This window comes from Arachis stenosperma, chromosome 6 (assembly GCF_014773155.1).
Source record: "Arachis stenosperma cultivar V10309 chromosome 6, arast.V10309.gnm1.PFL2, whole genome shotgun sequence".
Lineage (NCBI taxonomy): Eukaryota > Viridiplantae > Streptophyta > Magnoliopsida > Fabales > Fabaceae > Arachis > Arachis stenosperma.
In genome coordinates, this window is record NC_080382.1 from 1,160,180 (window position 1) to 1,179,569 (window position 19,390).

Sequence of the window (19,390 nt, forward strand, 5' to 3'; positions counted from 1 at the left end):
TAAAATTTCATACATATAATTAATCGATTAAATCATGTTATTTTCGTCAAAATTAGATAAGACAAATTGATTTAGCCAAAAAATCGGTAAACCAAATTTTGAATTGACTAAATTAATATTCTCTTTTATAGAAATGACTACAATAATTTTATTATAGAAAACGACTGAAATATTCTTATATATATATATATATTTTTTTTCTTTTAATTTTAAGAACCCTAAATCCTAATTCTATGATGGTATAGAGATAAGAGAAGAATTAGGATTTTCTGTTCTCAAAATTTATATAATAATAACAATAATAATTATATTTTAGTCATTTTTATAAAAAAAATATTAATTTAGACTAGTTCAAGGTGTAGTTCATCGATTTTTTGGCTAAAATTAATTTGTCTGATCTAATTTTGATAAAAATAACATGATTTAATCAATTATGTGTATTGAATTTTAATTACTAAAAAATATCTTTAAAAAAAGACATTTTTAACGTCTTTATTTGAGTAACTCCCATACGCAAAATATATCAAAAAACAACACAAAAATATTGTTGCATAAAATAGAATTTTTGAAGTGTAACATAGAAATTTTTAGAAGATACACAGAATATTAACTCACCAAATTAACAAAATACATTTACAACAAAAATTGGTGCTATATGCAAAAATTTATGTGCTATATGCAAAAAAATGTGTACTATATATAAAAATTTGTGTGTTATATCGATAAGTTTGTATTATGTGCAAAATTTTATATTATGCTTTAAAAATTTGTATTATATGCAAAATTTTGTATTATACTTTAAAAATTTATATATTATATCAATAAGTTTTTGTATTTTTCAACAAAAAATTTGTGTACAGTAAAAAATACAAAAAAACAAAAAATAATAACGGAACACTCTATTATATAGACTGAGATTGTATAAAAAAAATATAAATTTTTTTTATAATTATTTTATTAATATTTAAAATATAAGTCCTAATATTTTTAATTTTTTTTTTATCACATAAAAAAATCTATAAATTTATATCTTTATCATAAAATTCACCAATAATAATATATGCACATATTTTTTTTCGCTGAATTTTATACTAATTTAATTAGATTTGATTATAAAAAAATTTGTAGACGTAACGTAACACCGAATAATATCTGCTAAACTCCTCTTACATAGGCTAGGTATTAGTATAAATATATAAATAAATTAATACTGCAATGATGACTAATAATGGTTCTATCTGTGGATGGTCAAAAACCAAGAACAAAGCATTAAAATAACAAAAATCTAAACATGACAATTGAATAATGAATATTGAATTTTCAATGATAATGAAATCCGACTGCCAACTCTTCTAACACTTTAACCGATGATCTCAGTTCAGACTCACACTCACTCCTTCGATTTCTCGTGGTCTCGTTCTCTCTCTCTCTCTGCGCCAAACAAGAAATAATCATAATGGCCAAGAAACCGCCACTCGTGCCGACGCATCTCCTCATCGGCCTCATCATCGCCGCCGTAGCTGTGGCGGGAGGCGGCTCCGGCGAAGGGGAGCTTGACTACAAGAAGCTATCGGGCATTATAATCCCAGGCTTCGCGTCCACTCAGCTTCGTGCGTGGTCCATCCTCGACTGCCCTTTCTCTCCCCTCGATTTCAACCCTCTCGATTTGGTCTGGCTCGACACCACCAAAGTACTCTCTCTCTCTCTCGTTTACGTTGCATTTTAATAATAACGATACTTAACGTATATTGTGTGTGTTTAATTTCATCGATGGTTGATTTTTCTTGTAAGGTTGAGCAGGACGTGCATGAAAGAATAATATGAACGTAATTCGAACAATTTCAGCATTCCATTTCCGTTTATATACGTGTTTCATTTGTTTCGAAGGAGTCATTTATTTATATATATGCAGATTCAGATAATGAGCGAGTATCGCTTGATAGTTTAATTAGTAAGAGCATGTTAGTAGTAGGTTTATTGCTTAAGCTGCCTCGGAATGCTTTTGAATTTAATCTTCAAAGATTTTCTCTCTTAAAATTAAAATAAGCTAATTTAATAAACTTGCATAGACACTTAGACTAGTGTATATATATGAGCAGATTTTGATCAATTCATTTGTTTTATAGCTTCTTTCTGCTGTCAATTGCTGGCTTAAGTGCATGTTGCTTGATCCATACAATCAGACTGATCACCCTGATTGCAAGTCCCGCCCTGATAGTGGTCTTTCCGGCATTACAGAACTTGATCCAGGTTATATTACAGGTGGGTTTTTCTTGTTTGTCTCCCTCTATGTAGGGCGAGTCATGATTTAATAACTTGTTTGCTGTGGATTTTGTGTTCTGTAGTTTGATCATGAACTCCTTTTTTATTTTTTCTTGGTAGGACCTCTTTCTTCGGTGTGGAAAGAGTGGATCAAGTGGTGTATTGAGTTTGGAATAGAAGCTAATGCAATAATGGCTGTTCCTTATGATTGGAGATTGTCACCATCAATGCTTGAAGAGCGAGACCTTTACTTTCATAAGCTCAAGTATGCCTACATCTCTGAATCTCAATTACATGTCTTGCTTGCTACAGTTTTGGCAAAAAATTTTAGGAGCCAGTGCTGCTGATTTGTACTGCTGGTAAAGGGGCATCTGGTTTCCAATGTTTAGAGGTTTTCTTAATGTGTACATACTAATCGCATATATGATGTAGTTCTATGTTTGCATCTATTCAAACATCATAGGCAAATATGATATACGTTCTGTCTTCCGTCAGTCTGATTGATGTTTAGAAGTTCTAGAGACAATGGGTTCTTTCCAAGTTTTCAAATGATTAACAATGGAAGAAACTGGAACTCTGGAAGATAGAAGTTATGATTGTAAAATTTTATTATAGCCCTTATAATCTTTAAGTAACAGAATTCTTGTGGTGAAATCGCAAAGAATTTTTTTAAAAATAAAAGCAGAGCGACACTGCTCACTGCTCACTGCTCACTGCTCACTGCTCACTGCTCACTGCTGGTTCTCTACAATTTCCTTCCCCTTTCCGGGCAAGTGTTTTTATCCTCATTCCTTAGTCCACGTCTGTTCAAATTCTAGGACTCAACCTCTTTTATTTCTAGTGCATGACTGGCACAATTATTTGGTTACACAATCTGTATTGAAAACTAGAATCTTGTGTAGTATAAGGCTAGCAGAATGACAAATATACTCACTTGAAGAGAGCGCTAGAATGATATGTATGCTAATACTGATTAGTAGAATGTTATTCTACTATTCCAGAGCTGAGTTAGAATCCTCCGCTCCCCATCCCCTCTCTTCAAAAGGCAGATGATTACATGAAATTGACTTGTTGTATTTACATTTTGTAATTCTCTTTGCAGATTGACATTTGAAACTGCATATAAACTTCGTGGTGGCCCCTCATTGGTTTTTGCCCATTCATTGGGTAATCATGTCTTTCGTTATTTCTTGGAGTGGTTAAAACTAGAAATTGCACCAAAGCACTATATCCAATGGCTAGATCAACATATTCATGCCTATTTTGCTGTTGGTATGGTTGGCTTATGTTAATTTGTTATAATCCATAAAAAAGCTGATGTAGACTCTAATAGCTGATAATAACAATAACTTTATATACCCATTTTTTATCTTTGATTGGGGTATCAGGAGCTCCCCTTCTTGGTGCAACTGAAACTGTTGAAGCAACACTTTCAGGATTCACATTTGGTCTTCCTATTTCAGAGGTTTGCTTTTAATTTTTATAGTTTCTCTTTTCATTTTTTATATGTTTATTACTTAATATAGGCATGAACTGTTTAACCTTATAGGTTTCCATAACCCCTTTCTTAGGTTTTTAGTTCTACCTGATCAGGATCTCATATATTTATCTGACATGACACAGTTATTCTACTACATAACTCTCTGATGCTCTCATTGGAATCTCAGTTTCCATTAATACATCCAGTGTTATTTAATATTTTTAATCTTTAGCTGATGCTAGTTCTTACACACTGCTGTCATATTTAAAATATAGTTGATAATTAACTACCAGTCCCAGCAGATAGACATGTTAACTGATGGATGTTTTGGACATATATTCTGTGCTGCTATTTCTTATGCAGTTATATTCTTGTCTTAATTCATGCTTATCATAATTTTTTTAAGGTATCAGGGAACAGCTCGATTGATGTTCAACTCCTTTTCTTCGTCATTGTGGATGATGCCCTTTTCCAAGTACTGTAGATCAAATAGTAATTATTGGAAGCATTTTTCTGGGGCAAGGCATGTAGGTAACCACACCTATCACTGTGAAGATAAGGAATTTCAGTCAAACTTCTCTGGATGGCCAACAAATTTAATCAACATTGAAATTCCTTCAACTCGTGGTAAAATCTGATGATTATTTTGTATGTAATTGTGGGGAGTCTTGTTATGGGGGTTGTGGTCCTCAACCGTGTTTTCTACTGCTCACAGGATTTGATGCATACCCTTCAATCACAGAAATACCTCAGTCTAATTTGTCTAGCATGGAATGCGGAATACCTACACAATTATCTTTTTCAGCTCGCGAAATGTCAGATGGAACCTTTTTCAAGGCAATTGAAGATTACGATCCAGACAGCAAGAGGCTGTTGTACCAGTTAGAAAAGTATGTGATATCTCTAATCAGAAGAATATATTTTGCATCAAATAATTGACTGTTTTACAAAGATGCCAAAAGATTAAGGCATCTGAAGCTTCAATTTCTTTTTATATTTACAAAATTTTAGATACAAGGTAGTGCAAAGAATGGCCATCCATTTACCAAGATAGTTACATCTGGTTTATTTATATAAAGATTACTATAAACAGCAAAAAGATTCGACAACAAAGAATAATAATAACAAAGTATATTTTTAGAATACTTTACTTCTAAGGAAGAGAAATATGCCACTATATTATAGCTCTACCATCAAACTGGCTAATGTTTGAACACTTCGATGTTTCAGATCATATATCAATGATCCTGTTCTTAATCCTCTGACACCTTGGGACCGGCCACCAATAAAAAATGTCTTCTGCATTTATGGCACTGATTCAAAGACTAAGGTACAATTTACTTCTACAACTGAGCACACTCTGGTGTATAATATCTAAATAATTGAAAATATGCTAAGGAGTTCCATTGAAGTGAGTGACTATTAGTTTGGTTAAGTTGTTTCGTAGGTCTAAAATCTTGAAAACTTTTGCACTGGGCTTTTTTAAATCTTTTGTGTCCCCATCATGTTGTTGGGTTGTGAACTCTGCCAAGTTCATTTATAGTTTGCCTTTGACATATCTGACATCAATTTTTTTAAAAACATTTTTGGGCTGAATTGGTTGAACTGCATATGTAAACAGTAAGTTTTATTCAGTTTTGACAGCTGTAGATTGCCTTAATCCTTTAGTTCTATGGTATATCTCACATTATTCTCACACATCTGTGGAGTCACAACTTACAAGTACTATATGAATTGATGAATGCCAATTTCATCATTGTTCACATTCTGTCATGTTTATTAATTATTACCAATCCATAAGCTTATCGCTTTCCTCTAGTATGATTAATTGTGTTAAGCAGAGGCCACATATAAGAATATACAATAAAGAAGCATTTTGCATGACTGGGAAATGAAAAGATAATTCTGCTCTCATGCCTAAAATGAAAAGATAGTCAAATATTTTATATTCTTAAAGAATATTAAATGGCTACTCCTTTGTGTTAGTCAATTCAATAGTGTTTAACATTCTAGAGAGACTGAGTTCAGCATGTAAGGTTATATATTCTGGTCCTTGCTTCCTTTAAGATCATTTTCGGTAATTTCCATTGGTATTGAGACTGATTTACTGGTAACTTAATAATGTGCCGATAACATTTTCAAAATGAGCATACAGTCATTACAGCTAAAATATTTGTATATTTTATTGAGCTATGTAAATAATGTCATAATCTAGTATATTAAATTTTTTTCCTGATTTGCCAACATTTAATGATTTACCTGTATCCCTGGATCTTGATTTATAAATACAGTAAATCTTTGTAGATTCTGTTGATCGTTGATAGTGCCATTGCAAATGATAAATTTTACTTCAATTATTGAAAACAGGTTGGTTACTACTTTGCACCTAGTGGCAAGCCTTACCCTGATAACTGGATAATTACGGATATCATTTATGAGTTTGAAGGTTCTCTATACTCAAGGTAACCCTTCTTTTTGTTGGTTTGAAAGTTTTTTTTAGTAGAACGAAAATTCTATTGTTCCCTCCCTTCCTTATCTCCTTGTCTCCTCCCTAATTTTTTAAGAGATTGACTAACAGTCTCAGGGTCATGAATATGCAAATTTGTCATCGTCAACTTCTACAAGAGATTGACTGCACTTTGTTAACTTTTGGTGGTCATCCTTTATTTTGGGAGGGAGGGGGTAGGGGGATGGTTTGTTAAATCAAATTTGTGGTTTTATCTTTCATTTTGATATTTTTGTGGTAAAGCAACACATATATGGTGGTCAAACAGATGTTACTATTACAGTTTGTCCTTTGTATGCTGTTCTGGTATCCTATTTGAACATATTAAAAACTTGTCTCAACTGTCAGGTCAGGGAATCTGATTGAAGGGAATCCTGGAGCCACAAGTGGAGATGAGACGGTTAGCTTAGATTAAGTTTCCTTTTATGTGGTTGTGATTATGAAGGAAGGCATAACATGTTGACTGTTCTAGTTTACTGCTTGTGCTGTTAATGGATTTGCGAGGACAGCACCTACATACAACAATTAGATTACAATATATTCAACCCGTTACAGGTACCATACAACTCCCTTGCATGGTGCAAGAGCTGGCTTGGACCAAAGGTGAACATAACAAGAGCGCCTCAGGTATGCCAGTCTAAAAAGCAGTTGGTTGCCCTTTTCATCTGGAATTAACTTTGATTATAGGGTTTTCATTCAGAATTATGCTGTGTGGTTAAGTTGCATATAGTAGCAAAGATGTGTTATTAATTGTTAATTTGCTGGGACTACAGTGTTACAATAGTGTGGCATGCACCTGTTTGTTTAGTTTACTGGGAGTGTGATCATGGATAATAAGCCCAGAAGATGTGTTTGATGTAAATGAGTTACATAATTTTGGAAAACAAGCAGCAATTGACATTACATTATGTCTATTCAGAATTGATGTGGTTTCTTGTGTCTTTTTAACTGTATGTGTAAAAGTTATAGGATCCAGAAGCTTTAGAACCATATTTGCTTATTTCTTCACTCTGATATGGCAATTTGACATAGTTATCTGTTTTGTTGTCTCTGTTCTAAATTATCTTGTTCAGTTAGTTTCCGATTTATCAATTTCCTGAAACCAACATCTAAAAGTGGCAGCTACTAAATGAATTCATTTTGATTTTTAGAAAGCTTTATCTTCTCAACTTTATCATTTCTTGTTAAGATGTATTTACCTGTCATATTTTAACTGTCATTTGATTACATGTTAACATTGTATTGAATGACGATCATTTTATCTATCTGTTCTTATTTTCAGTCTGAGCATGATGGTACAGATGTACAAATTGAGTTGAATGTAGAACATCACCATGATGAAGATGTTGTTGCAAACATGACAAGATCACCAAAGGTTAAGTACATAACATATTATGAAGATTCTGAGAGTCTTCCAGGAAAGAGGACAGCAGTTTGGGAACTTGATAAAGGTAAGAGTCTGCCCTCTGAGTTGTCATGGACTAACTGATGCTTTTTTTTTAGGCTTACAAAAATGGCACAGTTATTTACCTGCATTCGTTACTTTTTTCATCAGTTCCATAAAAGCTGCCGTTCATCATTGACTACTAGTTTTTATGGATGAGCAAGAGTTATTGGTCCATTCTTAGTCTAGGCAAAGTCCATCTTGCTGTGATAGAAGGTAGCATTTCTTTTTAGAGACTGGAACTGAGACTAGGGGATTGGGATTCAGTACTGTGTTTGGTGACCAGAGACTAGAACTAAAATTTTAGTCTCGGGACACAATTTTAGTCCTTTAAGTACCTCCAGAAAGTGGGGACACAGGGGACTGAAATTTTTTAGGACGAAGACTGAAACTTTATAACATTTTTTTCTCAAAAATATCCTCATTTAACTTTTCAAATTCCAAATCTACCCTTCAATCTTCATATTTATCTTAAACTAAACATAATACTGAGACATAACTCAGTCGGTACATTTTACACCAAACATAATACAGAGACTTAATTTAGTTTCAGTCTTAGTCTTATCTCCCAGTTTCTGTCTCTCAGTTTCAGTCTCCCTTCCGAACACAGCTGAAAGGAAAAAAACAAATAAGTTTTAGCTAATGTGACAAAGACATCAATTGTAGTTCCAAAAACTTCATATGCTTTGGTTATTTCAAAAAACTCAGAAATGAATAGGTATGGAATAGAGAGATTTGAACTGCCAGGCCATTGTTTGCATGTCCTTTACAAAGGTAGTTTATGACAGGGATACATAAAAGTAAACTGACAAAATCTTTGTGTAGCAAATCACAGGAACATTGTGAGATCACCGGTGCTAATGCGAGAGTTATGGCTTGAGATGTGGCATGATGTCCATCCTGATGCAAAATCAAAATTTGTCACAAAAGGTATTTCATGTACTTCCGTAAACAATTTTAGAAGGTTCAGACAAGAATCTCTGCTTACTTTGTGCCATTACAGCTAAGCGAGGACCCTTGAGGGATGATGACTGTTACTGGGATTACGGCAAAGCTCGCTGTGCCTGGGCAGAATATTGTGAATATAGGTCATTTTTAACTTTTTGCCTTCCATTTAAGGTTTGATTTACCTTTCAGGAAGATTATGAGTGGAAATGTTGGCAAAACATATTTCCAATTTTGGAGAATTCACCAAATAATAAGACTAATTATTTCTTGCAGATTGATTAATGGTTAGCTAAGCTGAATTAGATCATAAAATACAATAGTTGTTAATTGGGAATATTTTTTATAAGCTTCATTTAATGGAATTCCCCCACTAAAATTTTGTTAACTTGCTTTTGATTTATTCTTTTAACCTGTCAGATGTATAATAATGCAGGTATGTCTTTGGTGATGTTCACCTGGGACAAAGCTGTAGGTTGAAATCTACTTCAACTAACCAGTTGTTGAATTATTTGTAAATAAGAAGGTACCTTGTATTCCTCATGAATATTCTCTTTTCTATGGCTTGAATGTACACTGCTACATGATTTTGAACTAGACTGAACACCACCACATCCCCATGATTTTTGTCTTTCTTTGTCTGTTAAAAGATTCTGTTGTTACCTTAGGTACTGGTGGGGCTAACCCCAGGCAAGTCATCCGCCGCACGACATGCTACACATGAATATTAGAACAGATCCTCCATAACTGATTTTTGGCCGTGTTTTCCTGCGGCTTGTAGCGCCACTGAATGCCAGCAAATTCTTTTTTCCCGTGTGTGGAACTTTTGACCCATTCCTCAGCTCATCTTTCATCCACATTCACCATTTTCACAGTATATTTTGGCTCAGATTACAGAGATTTGTAATGTTGTAGTCTAGTATATGTAGCTGCGGGAACCTCTTCAGTGGCATGTTAATGGCGGCATCTACCATCTAATATGTGTACCTTCAAATGCGTAACAAAACAATATTTAGGTCATGGTCTTGTATTTGTTAAGATACACGATTTATTCTGTTAATGATTAAAGTTAGGAGCAATTTTTTACTGCTGGTTACTTGAGTGAGCATTTCCCATTTTGCTTACTGAGAAATATCAGGTCATAATTTTGGTGGATCTGTACATTAAAACTGGTCATACAGTTTGACATCATTAACATATGAAACTTAGGTTATGTGCAAGATATATAATTTGAGGATTGTTAACCATGACTTAAATTGTTTAGTTTGATGTTAGTTTAATTTGTGAACAAGATCCTTGGATGTTAAACCGTGTGATTCCTTATAAGTTATAAAACAAACGACTCATCGAGAAGCCACTGCTTCACAACTTAAAAGTGGTTGATTGTAAGATTGATCTTACCACCAAGATGCTAATCATTATCTTATCACACAAAGATCCATTATAATTATTTTCTAGTTGTTAAAGATATGCCATCACAATGGAGTTCATCCCTCTTTTGACTATTAGCAAGCAAATATAAACCTGTAGCATCATCAACAAAGAAAAGAAAAATATAACTAAGGATTTGGAGCTGAAGATACAAATATGCATAACAAAACGTGTCATTAAAATAAAACCAGGGCTAGCTTCTCCTTTTTATCTCGAACAAATATTTGAGCTCCATGTGACACCTTTTGTCGTCATCTTCAAACTGTAAGACACCAACAAAAGAGAAACAACTTTATTTAGACATCAACTTGAGTCAATTGTACAAAGTGTAGATATTGTCTAAAAATAGTTTCAACAATGGAAGGTCTTCACATCTTCATATAGACTAGCTTGAAATTTCAATTTTGCAATAGCCTCTGGCAGATTGAACTATGTTGGTTGTAAAATAAATGAATGAAAACTAAATATTATTAACTATAAACACGTTATTTTTCACCTCCTTGTGTTCTAATTGTACTAAGCATGTGTAATGTACAAGAGAAAAAGGGACTAAATCCCTAATGTGGTTCTTGAGACTCACACCATGCACCAGTTTGGTTCTTGAGGTTCCATTTGCACTATTATCGTTTCCGAGATTGATCTCTGAGTACCATAGTGGTCCCTCGACCCCTTTCTTACAGTGACTCAGCACCAATGCCACGCTAGATACTGGTGGAATGATCTCGTTTGCCTTTGGCGCCCAATGAAAGCAGATGCGACATCGTTTTCATATATGCGAAAACTGTTTTAAATGCCAACATATATCAAAACGACGTTCCATCTGCTTTTATTGGGTGCCAAAAGCAAACAATGTCGTTTCACCTGTTTGCTGAGTATCGCAAAGAGGTCGAGGGACCACTATGGCGCCTAGAGATCAATCTTGGGGACGATAATAGTGTAATTGGAACTTCAGGGACCAAATCGATGCATGGTGTGAATCTCAATAACCACTTTGGGGATTTAGTGGAGAGAAAGGGTTTTTATTCCAAATTTTCTACTTTTCAATTCTCCTACAAACCAACGCCAACCTAATATCAATGCTAAACTATTTTCTTGGCTGGTCTTAACATAATTCCGATTAAGATAAACATAACGGAAAAAAGCATGCACATCAAATTGAAGTTCCAAATTCCAGAATATGCTTATTGCTCTGAGCATGACAACATTAAAACAAGCTTAAGATAACAAACATTTGAATAATAGCATCAACTATAAAAAAACAAACTATAATAAAGTCTTATCCCATTAGATGGGGTCAACTACATGGATCAATATCATATATCACAAGTCCGGATACATAAAACTTTGTTGAATCTTCATGATATAGCATCAACTATACTTTGATAAAAACATCTTAAAAAAAGATGATGAATAACACTACATGTTCTTTCCATATATTAATTGAAGCCTTGGCATAAACTTAATTATGAGCAAAAAGCAGTCATTTTTGTTTCTTCATACCTTAAGTTTGGCAGAGTAAACACCCCTTGCAAGTGCACCTGATGGAGTGGTGTCCTCCTTCAAGGCATAGACATATGGTTCTTTTTGAGGAGCAAAAGTCCCTAACATTCCCTTGCTTTGATCAACTGAAAAGCACAAGAGCATAATCAACATGTGAGTAACACACACCAAGAAAAAAAATGTCAATCTAATTGACCAATTTCATAATCATAAACATAAGACTTTTAATTTTTCTGATTTTTTTAAAAGCCTTACAAATTCAAAACTATCTAACAAAAGCAAAAATTTCAATTGAATACCTTGAAGCCCTCCTTTCCACACAGTGTTGGAGTATGTCAAGCCAGACACAATGTTGTGTAGAACACTAAATTTTAGCTTAAGCTGATAGCAAGATCCCTCCTTGAGAGTGAATAGATTTCGGCCGTTACGATTTTCGTCCACAGATAAGGGGATAACAATTTCACCAAAATCCTCAGAGAGAATTCCAATGGAATGAAATTTCACTTCAGGATCCAATTGGCCTAATAAAAAGGAAACAACTTAAGCAGAACTGAGCAAAAGGTTAAGTGAAGCATAAACAAGGATGACAAAACAAACCATCTAAATCGCTTTCCAAACAACCCAACAGCTTCTCCTTCCACCTTCTTAGGCTTTCGTCCTCCTGCATACCACAAATAACAGACCAATGAATGTGATTCTAATAATCAACCTATGAGAATCCACCTGCATGCAAAAATGCATCATATCTTCTTTATGATGCATTGTGAATAATTAAGCCACAGCTGCCTGAAATGAAAATAATGACCCAATGCCACATTATGTTCAATACGCTTTGTTATTTTCACTATCTTCTTACCAAACACAGAATAGACATCAAACAAAATAATTTTTTTTAAAAAAGACTATGTAAGTTAATATAGAAGTAACTAGTGACAACTGAAAATCCAGTGTAGACTTGTAGTCAATGAAATTCAGTTACAAAGAACTAAAGTTTTAACCTTCCCTCAATCCCACAGAAACAAGTGCAGAATAAACAAAGAGCTTCAAAAAATGATGGGAAGTAAAAACCTTATCCCGTTCGATCTGCTCCTTGAGAGAAAGTAAAGGACCAGGTACAAAGCCACAATTTTTGTGATCACCACCAAAGCTTTGTTCATCATCATCTTCTTCTTGCTCTGCTTGTTCTTCTTCCACTTCCCTTATTGGCTTTTGATTCAGTTGTTGTTGGTGGCTTTCACCAACCCTAAAAGCAGTAGAGATCAATGATGATGGCCCTGCTTCTTCATCCTCTGCTCTCTTCCTATTCCCACTCTCCATTCTCTCTCTTCAACACCACCACCACAAAGAGAAGCTCTTGACTCTTGTATTGTAATAATGTGTTGTGTTAAGTGTTATCTTCCAATGGATTATTACTTTTTTTTATTGTTGGCACAATAATCAAAGAGAGACAAAGTTATTGTGTGTGTAAATACTGAAAAGAAAAAGAAGAGTCAGAGTTTTGTGACTGCAACTGGCAGTGTTGACTGACATGACAGACACGTATCAATCTGTGTCTTTTGACTTTCACCGTTTTTCATTCACAATTTGTCCCCACTCTGTCGCCATGTGCTTCTCTCAATTGTGTCGCTATTCTGTCACAAATATTCTCATCATATTTTAATTCCCTTTTACCAATAACCAACCAATCTAGTGTCTCCATTTTTGGTATAGGTATTGTCGTACGGTGTTTGTTGTAGAACATACAGGAAACAACATTTTTATTTCAAAATAATATTATAAAAAATGACGAATAAAGAACAAGAAAGAATGGGACAAACCAATGGTGTATAAAAAACTTCAAATGCTATATACAAACTAATATATGTTATTTGTGTATAAATATATGTTTAATTCATTTTCAATGTGGATTTTTTATTTTAATATGTATTTTAAACCAGTTACTGATTTATTCTCTATACCCATGGTTGAAAAAACTTAGGCAATGGTGACTAATCTTGCATAAAGATGTATTTAGAAAAATGAAATGTGACAAAAGTAGTTGTTTTCTTCTTTTACTTCTCAGTTTCAGACTTTGAGTGCTGGAGACAGACGAATGCAGAAGAGAAATACGTGACTGCGAGGGAAGGAGTGAAAAGGGGCAATACTTTTCATGCTTTATGTCAATGACTCTATTAAGGTCTATTTACAAACAAGTTTTATTTAATATTTGAACACAAATTCATGAGCTATGGACAGGACAAGGACTAATCAAATGATAACAAATAAATAATTTGGATGTTAGAGTGAAGGTTACACTAAAATTCAAAGGTGATAGGGTAAATGAACGAATCACCTCAAATTATTATTAAAAATATAAACCACGCATGATGCATGACGCACGAAATGACGTTAAGAAGTGCTTGGAGACCCTGTCATCTGAATGGTTCAACTGGTGCTGATTCTTCTAGGGAGTTTGCTGCCTCAAAACATTCTGCAGCTTCTGATATTTTATTCTCGGCCTTGTGAAGAATGCCAAGATTGTACCATGCAGAAGCGTTCATCCGGTCATGCCGTAGTGCGTCCATCAGAAAGCTTCTGATGGCAGCATTTGACTGACCATTGAACTGTCTAAGAACCACAGCAGAGGATATCAAGCTAGGGACATGTCCCGGATCGATATCCAAAGCATCTCGAAATGCTTTTAGAGCCTCCTTGTAAAGGCCCTTTGCCTCGTGCATTGTACCTGTGAATATCATGTCAATCATTACAAGTTTTCCACAAGATGTTTCAATTGTGAGGTTAGGTTAGGGTATCATATCATCATAAAATTGAATTTGGAACATGTTAGACTGTTAAGAGTTATTTAACTATTTTCTGTGGCATGCTTTTCTTCGGTAAGATACACGCATCATTAAACATCCAATGCATTAGATAGCTATAAAAATATAAAACCATGCATCAGATGATAACCACAAGTTATTTCAAAAAAGGTTATGCTCAGGTAACACATTTTCAAGGATTTTATTTTACTTACCCAGTGCATGCAACCTTGATGCAGTGTATGGTTTTATGGCTTTAGATCTAGAAAGACACATCTCTGCATCATGCCAACATGACAGAGATATATAGACATAAGCAAGATCATGCCATAATTCCACTTCCAAGTTCCAAGCATGATCTCTAGAATCCTGCTCCAAAGAGTAAGGATAATAAGGTTAAGCAGCTAGAAACAATGTTACTTCCAAAATGCATCTCTGTAAAAATAAATTTTACAGGTTTATGGGAGACCATATCCAGCCAGTTTTGATCACAATAAGCACAGAACAATATACTTTGGTGCTTCTACAGCAAGAAGAGTGGTGCACGTTTCCATTAAATGATCGACACTTCGACAATTGTAAATCAAGTTAAAGTCAAAAGACAACGATGACCCAAAAGAGCTGAAATGTTAGATATCAATAGATCAAAACACCGCCCCCTTCTTGCTCTAAGAGCACCTATAAATCTCTAGTAATCAAAAGAACAAAAGCTTACGACTCAAGATAGTAAACCAACAAGCATTTCAACCGACCAACCTTACACAGCTTCTTCCATTGACCAAAAGTTTTCTGTTGAATATGAAGAATAGAAAGAAGCTGAACATATGTCTCAAAGGCACTCCTTAACTGGCCCTGTGCAATTTGCAGTTTAGCTTTTGTTCGCAACAGTTCTCCTTGATCCCATTTTGCAGTCTGATCCAAAGCAGCATTAACAACAGATTCAGCATCCAAAAACTGTTTTTGTGCTGATAATATCCGGGCTAACAACAACCACCCTTTAATACTAGCCCTAGCTTCCAGTTCCAGAAAGCACTCAGCATAATGAAGTGCAGAATCCAACTCCCTTTGATCTGCATATTCTAAACTAAGATAGTACAATATAAATGGGTCTCTCATTCTAGTCATTCTCCTTGCAGTTTCCAGAAACTGAAGTGCCTCGGACTGTCTCCGAATCCGCTCGGAATCAGAAACAGCTATTTTTGAGTGTGCTGAAAGTGAAATACCAAGTAAGCAATTTGCACGACTTTCCAACTGGTCACATCTGCCATTCAAGTTCTCTAGCATTCGGCGAGCATAGTTGACCCCATCTTCTGCAAGATTGGGGTTCTTGCAACAAATGTTAGAAGCCATCAACAAAGCTGGAACATGTTTTGGATCTTCGTTGCTACTTAATAATTTTTTAAGAAGATTCAATGCTACCAGGTCTTGACCAGCACCATAATAACAAAGAGCAAGAGCATAATATCTTTCTCCTCGATTAATAGTCCCAGGAAGCAATTCTTCCCATTGATTGGCTAAAGCTGTCAAATCCCCTGAAACCGACAGAGCAAATGAAAGGTGGTCCAAAATTGAAGGATCCCACTCAATTTCATTCAAAGAGACTTTTCTTAGCAAAATAATTAAAATTAGTATAGCCTCTTCTATGTTGTTTCTGGGCACAAATGAGTTTTCCTTTTGTGAACGGAGATCTGGGGGGATTACTTCCGCTCCGCTATAAAGAAGAAAAGCAGCAAATTCTTTCTGAATCTTTGCTATGGTCTCGGAGGAAAGGTTCCACCGACGTAGGAGAGCCTGTCGGTAAGCCATGATAACTTCACGTGGACAATCAGCAAGTTTCCATAATTCTGGAAGTAGCTCAACTGCCTTAGTTACAGTGTCCTGCAATTTACATTCAGCACCAAAGTTTTTACACGAGCCTTCAGGCAACAAAGAGTCAACTATGTCCAGAATAACTTTGCAAGATTGGGCAGCTTCTGCAAGAATTTTAGGAAGTATACATCAGAGAATATTTTGGATTCTCATACAGCTCAAACATTCTAAAGAGAAATTTCTTTTAGAATATTTGAGAGATAATATCTATCAGACTAGTAAGAGATGATTGTCTACATGGAGTTTGAGATTTTGAGAAAAAGTATAAAAGTGCTAGCAGCAGTAGTGGGTAATTTGTGTTCTTTAAGAAAGTATTTTTTGAAAACGCAATTTTAGCAAAGGGAAATTTAACAGCAGGCTCAAACAAGCAGTATATTCAAGTAAACAACGTGGATGATTTAACACTTTAATCAACTCAAGTGACGGGGTGCATAGGGTAAACAAATATCTTAATAGAATCTAGAAAGCTTGTACATGTTCCGAACAAACACTCTGCAATCCAGGTGCCTGACAATGAAAAAGCATGCAAAATAAGTTTCATAACAAATGTAGCAGTTACATACTTAAACCAAAGTATGCAACAGAAGTAATACTGGAAAATAAGACAGAAAACAAATAAACGACATCAATGTGCATATCAAAAAGAAACTAAGCAAACAGGTCCTTTAAGTTAAAAAGCAATGAGCTAATCTGTCAATCAAGTAAGGGTGGGCACCTTTAAACCTTCCCAGAGCCTGCAAACATTGTGCTTTAAGGAAAACTGCTTCAAACAGTGTGCCAACAGTATGTACAGACATTGGCGGCGGAACATAATTCTTGGAATGTCTCCTATGGTTCTCTTTTATTTTGGCAAGAGAAATTTTTATCTCTGGAGTCACAGAGTCTATATTTATTCCCTCAAAAACATGTAAAGCAGCTTCTATATTCCCTTTCTGATATTCATATCTTCCTAACAGAGCTCTAGCTTCCTGCAAATTTTCAGCACATTATTCATTAAGCAGATCACAAACTTACAAGAAACTTATGTTTAAGTCCAATAAATAGATTATCATATAAAGATGTCCATCAGCCTCAGTCATGATCTGAGTGAAACTAACTCCTTGACAGTAAAATGATGTAAGATGAATGCTTGTGTTATACAATTAATTGACACATGCTAAGTTCCCTCTTCCTCAAATGAATGCAATACACTGAAAGATTAGTTTGTGTAAATATGAATACATCAATGACACAACATTTTCCCACTAAGTACCACTAACTACATCAGTCAGTATCTGCTATTGCATCCAATGATGAACCATTACTATAGAAAATACCTGTGAAGAAAATAAAGTAAGCATGAGATGATGAACACTTGGATACACGCAAGCAAATACACATGATTATGCAATCCCTCTAGAGTAAATAACACAGAGCAAGTCATATCATAAAGTCTAATTAATCATTCAGTGCAGCATCCAACCTCATAATTCAAGCAGCCGGCCTCACGCAACGACGATTCAGCTTCTTCGATATTTCCTGCATCCAGCCTCCTTTGAAGTTGTCCATCCTGTCCAGAACGGCCGCTGCCGGTCGTGGCCGAATAATAGTCCTTAGTGGCAAGAGAATCCGATGACGAAGGAACTGCCATCTCATCCATGCCTCCTTCTCGTCTCAACTGCTCCCCTGAGCACAGGCACTGCATCATGTTCTTCAAACTCCTCCTCTTCTTCCTCCTCCCCTGCCTATTTCCATTTCCCATGCTTTCTCAACTCACCCAATAACTTCCCACAAGCCACAACCGTTGAACCACTGTCACATATCAAATTCAAACGAAATCACAAAATCATCACCGAAAACAACAAAAAACTGTTTCCATTTCCTATTCAATTAAACATCTAAACTAAATTAGTTTTCCAAAAAAAAAAAACCGGAAATCTCAGCTATATGTTCAGGGAAATCATATCAAAATCACACCATCCGAAATTGAAAAGTGATAAGAATCAAACGAATTCAACGGAAAAATAAGTAACGTCACGAAACTGAAACCGAAACCGATGCAAAAATAATAAATTCGCTAAACAATCAAATAGGAATCTCGTACATGACTTCGGTGGTGAATTGAATTGAGCTCTCCACTTCGGAAACACAAAAGAAGAAAAAGAAAATTTGAAACTGAAAAAAAAAAAAAGAAAGAATAAAAGAGAGCGATGATTAGAGGAAAGTAAGAAGTAACCTTTTGGTATTTGAGAAAAAGAAAAGTAGAGGGAAAAATCAGAAGGGAGATGAACAGTAACGGCCATTGCTGAAATTCCAGCAATGCATCCATCAAAGGCACCTTTGAATGAAGCACTTCACTCTTTTTATAATCTTCTATTTCATCTCTCTTTCTTTTATTTTAAACCTTTAACTTTAAGTGGGGAAATAAAGAAAAAAAAGAAAGAAAGAAACAAGTTAGTGGGAACAGAATGCGTGTGTTACAAGAATCACAGTTTCAGAGAAAGGGGAACGGAATCGCATGAAGAAGAAAGTTGTTTTTTTTTTTTTCTTTTCCTACCTGAATGGTGAAAAAGGCGGGGAGGTTAAGTGCTTGCCACGTGGCGGTGTGCGTTTTTTTCATGGTGTGATGAGCTGGCAATTAAGTGCTCTGTAAACACATTTACCAACTACTGCTTTCTCACTAACCAAAGGTAGTTGGCAGTTAAACTAAGTTATGATTCACTTGCGTTGCTAGTTGCTAGTTGCTACGGTCAATGTTGTTATCAATAAAAAAAGGTTAGGCGAAGGATCATCTGTTGCAATTATTTCAACTGCTACTCTATATAATTAATTAAGACGATATATAGGGATATGATATTTTTTTGGTGATATATATAGGGATATGATATGATTCTTATATAATCTGCAAAAATTAAGGAATTATAGATAAACTTGGCGGTGAGGATCACTTGATTTGATTGAAGAAGACGATTGATGTAAGCATTGTTTAATAATTGCTTATTTGTTTTCAAACGTTCTAGATGTATATTAAATCATCCATTAATAACAGTTATTTATATAAAATATTTATTAAAATATAAATATATATTAACAATAAATTGAATAATATATATTTATATATATAAATATATTAATAATTAATTTTAATGAATAATTTTAATATACAAATAATATTT

General features: G+C 34.7%; 3 protein-coding genes and 1 long non-coding RNA gene across 9 annotated transcripts; 1 reads left to right on the plus strand and 3 right to left on the minus strand.

The window, feature by feature from the left end:
* Positions 1–1,340: 1,340 nt before the first annotated feature.
* Positions 1,341–9,534, plus strand: LOC130936509 (phospholipid--sterol O-acyltransferase). Of its 3 annotated transcripts, none has more exons than XM_057866588.1 (16): positions 1,341–1,690; positions 2,127–2,262; positions 2,383–2,527; positions 3,365–3,534; positions 3,651–3,727; positions 4,156–4,369; positions 4,458–4,632; positions 4,973–5,072; positions 6,110–6,204; positions 6,597–6,648; positions 6,804–6,875; positions 7,531–7,699; positions 8,518–8,622; positions 8,696–8,780; positions 9,074–9,163; positions 9,306–9,534. In XM_057866588.1, the coding sequence occupies exons 1-15, from the start codon at positions 1,457–1,459 to the stop codon at positions 9,153–9,155; spliced, it is 1,911 nt and encodes a 636-aa protein (XP_057722571.1). In that variant the 5' UTR covers positions 1,341–1,456; the 3' UTR covers positions 9,156–9,163; positions 9,306–9,534. The 3 variants fall into 3 exon arrangements, 2 of the variants coding, with proteins under 2 accessions (XP_057722571.1, XP_057722572.1); XM_057866589.1 differs by having other exon boundaries at positions 9,288–9,512; XR_009068121.1 differs by lacking the exon at positions 9,306–9,534 and having other exon boundaries at positions 8,528–8,622; positions 9,074–9,092.
* Positions 8,412–9,355, minus strand: LOC130936512 (uncharacterized). Its single transcript, XR_009068122.1, has 3 exons — positions 9,168–9,355; positions 8,681–8,756; positions 8,412–8,592 (listed from the first exon to the last, which is right to left on the minus strand). It is a non-coding gene; the product is annotated as an uncharacterized LOC130936512 (long non-coding RNA).
* A 540-nt stretch (positions 9,535–10,074) lies between the features above and the next one.
* LOC130936510 (rho GDP-dissociation inhibitor 1-like) lies at positions 10,075–13,380 on the minus strand. Of its 2 annotated transcripts, XM_057866591.1 has the most exons (6): positions 12,637–13,380; positions 12,166–12,229; positions 11,868–12,089; positions 11,569–11,693; positions 10,257–10,330; positions 10,075–10,161 (listed from the first exon to the last, which is right to left on the minus strand). In XM_057866591.1, exons 1-5 carry the CDS (start codon positions 12,883–12,885, stop codon positions 10,262–10,264), a joined length of 729 nt encoding a protein of 242 aa, XP_057722574.1. In that variant the 5' UTR covers positions 12,886–13,380; the 3' UTR covers positions 10,075–10,161; positions 10,257–10,261. The 2 variants fall into 2 exon arrangements, with proteins under 2 accessions (XP_057722574.1, XP_057722573.1); XM_057866590.1 differs by having other exon boundaries at positions 10,075–10,330; positions 12,637–13,379.
* A 147-nt stretch (positions 13,381–13,527) lies between these two features.
* On the minus strand, positions 13,528–18,849 carry LOC130936508 (protein NPGR2-like). Of its 3 annotated transcripts, XM_057866587.1 has the most exons (8): positions 18,772–18,849; positions 18,451–18,624; positions 18,319–18,352; positions 17,698–18,026; positions 16,951–17,203; positions 15,123–16,339; positions 14,582–14,735; positions 13,528–14,290 (listed from the first exon to the last, which is right to left on the minus strand). In XM_057866587.1, exons 4-8 carry the CDS (start codon positions 17,974–17,976, stop codon positions 13,980–13,982), a joined length of 2,214 nt encoding a protein of 737 aa, XP_057722570.1. In that variant the 5' UTR covers positions 17,977–18,026; positions 18,319–18,352; positions 18,451–18,624; positions 18,772–18,849; the 3' UTR covers positions 13,528–13,979. The 3 variants fall into 3 exon arrangements, with proteins under 3 accessions (XP_057722570.1, XP_057722569.1, XP_057722568.1); XM_057866586.1 differs by lacking the exon at positions 18,319–18,352 and having other exon boundaries at positions 18,772–18,848; XM_057866585.1 differs by lacking the exons at positions 18,319–18,352; positions 18,772–18,849 and having other exon boundaries at positions 18,451–18,721.
* Positions 18,850–19,390: the final 541 nt, after the last annotated feature.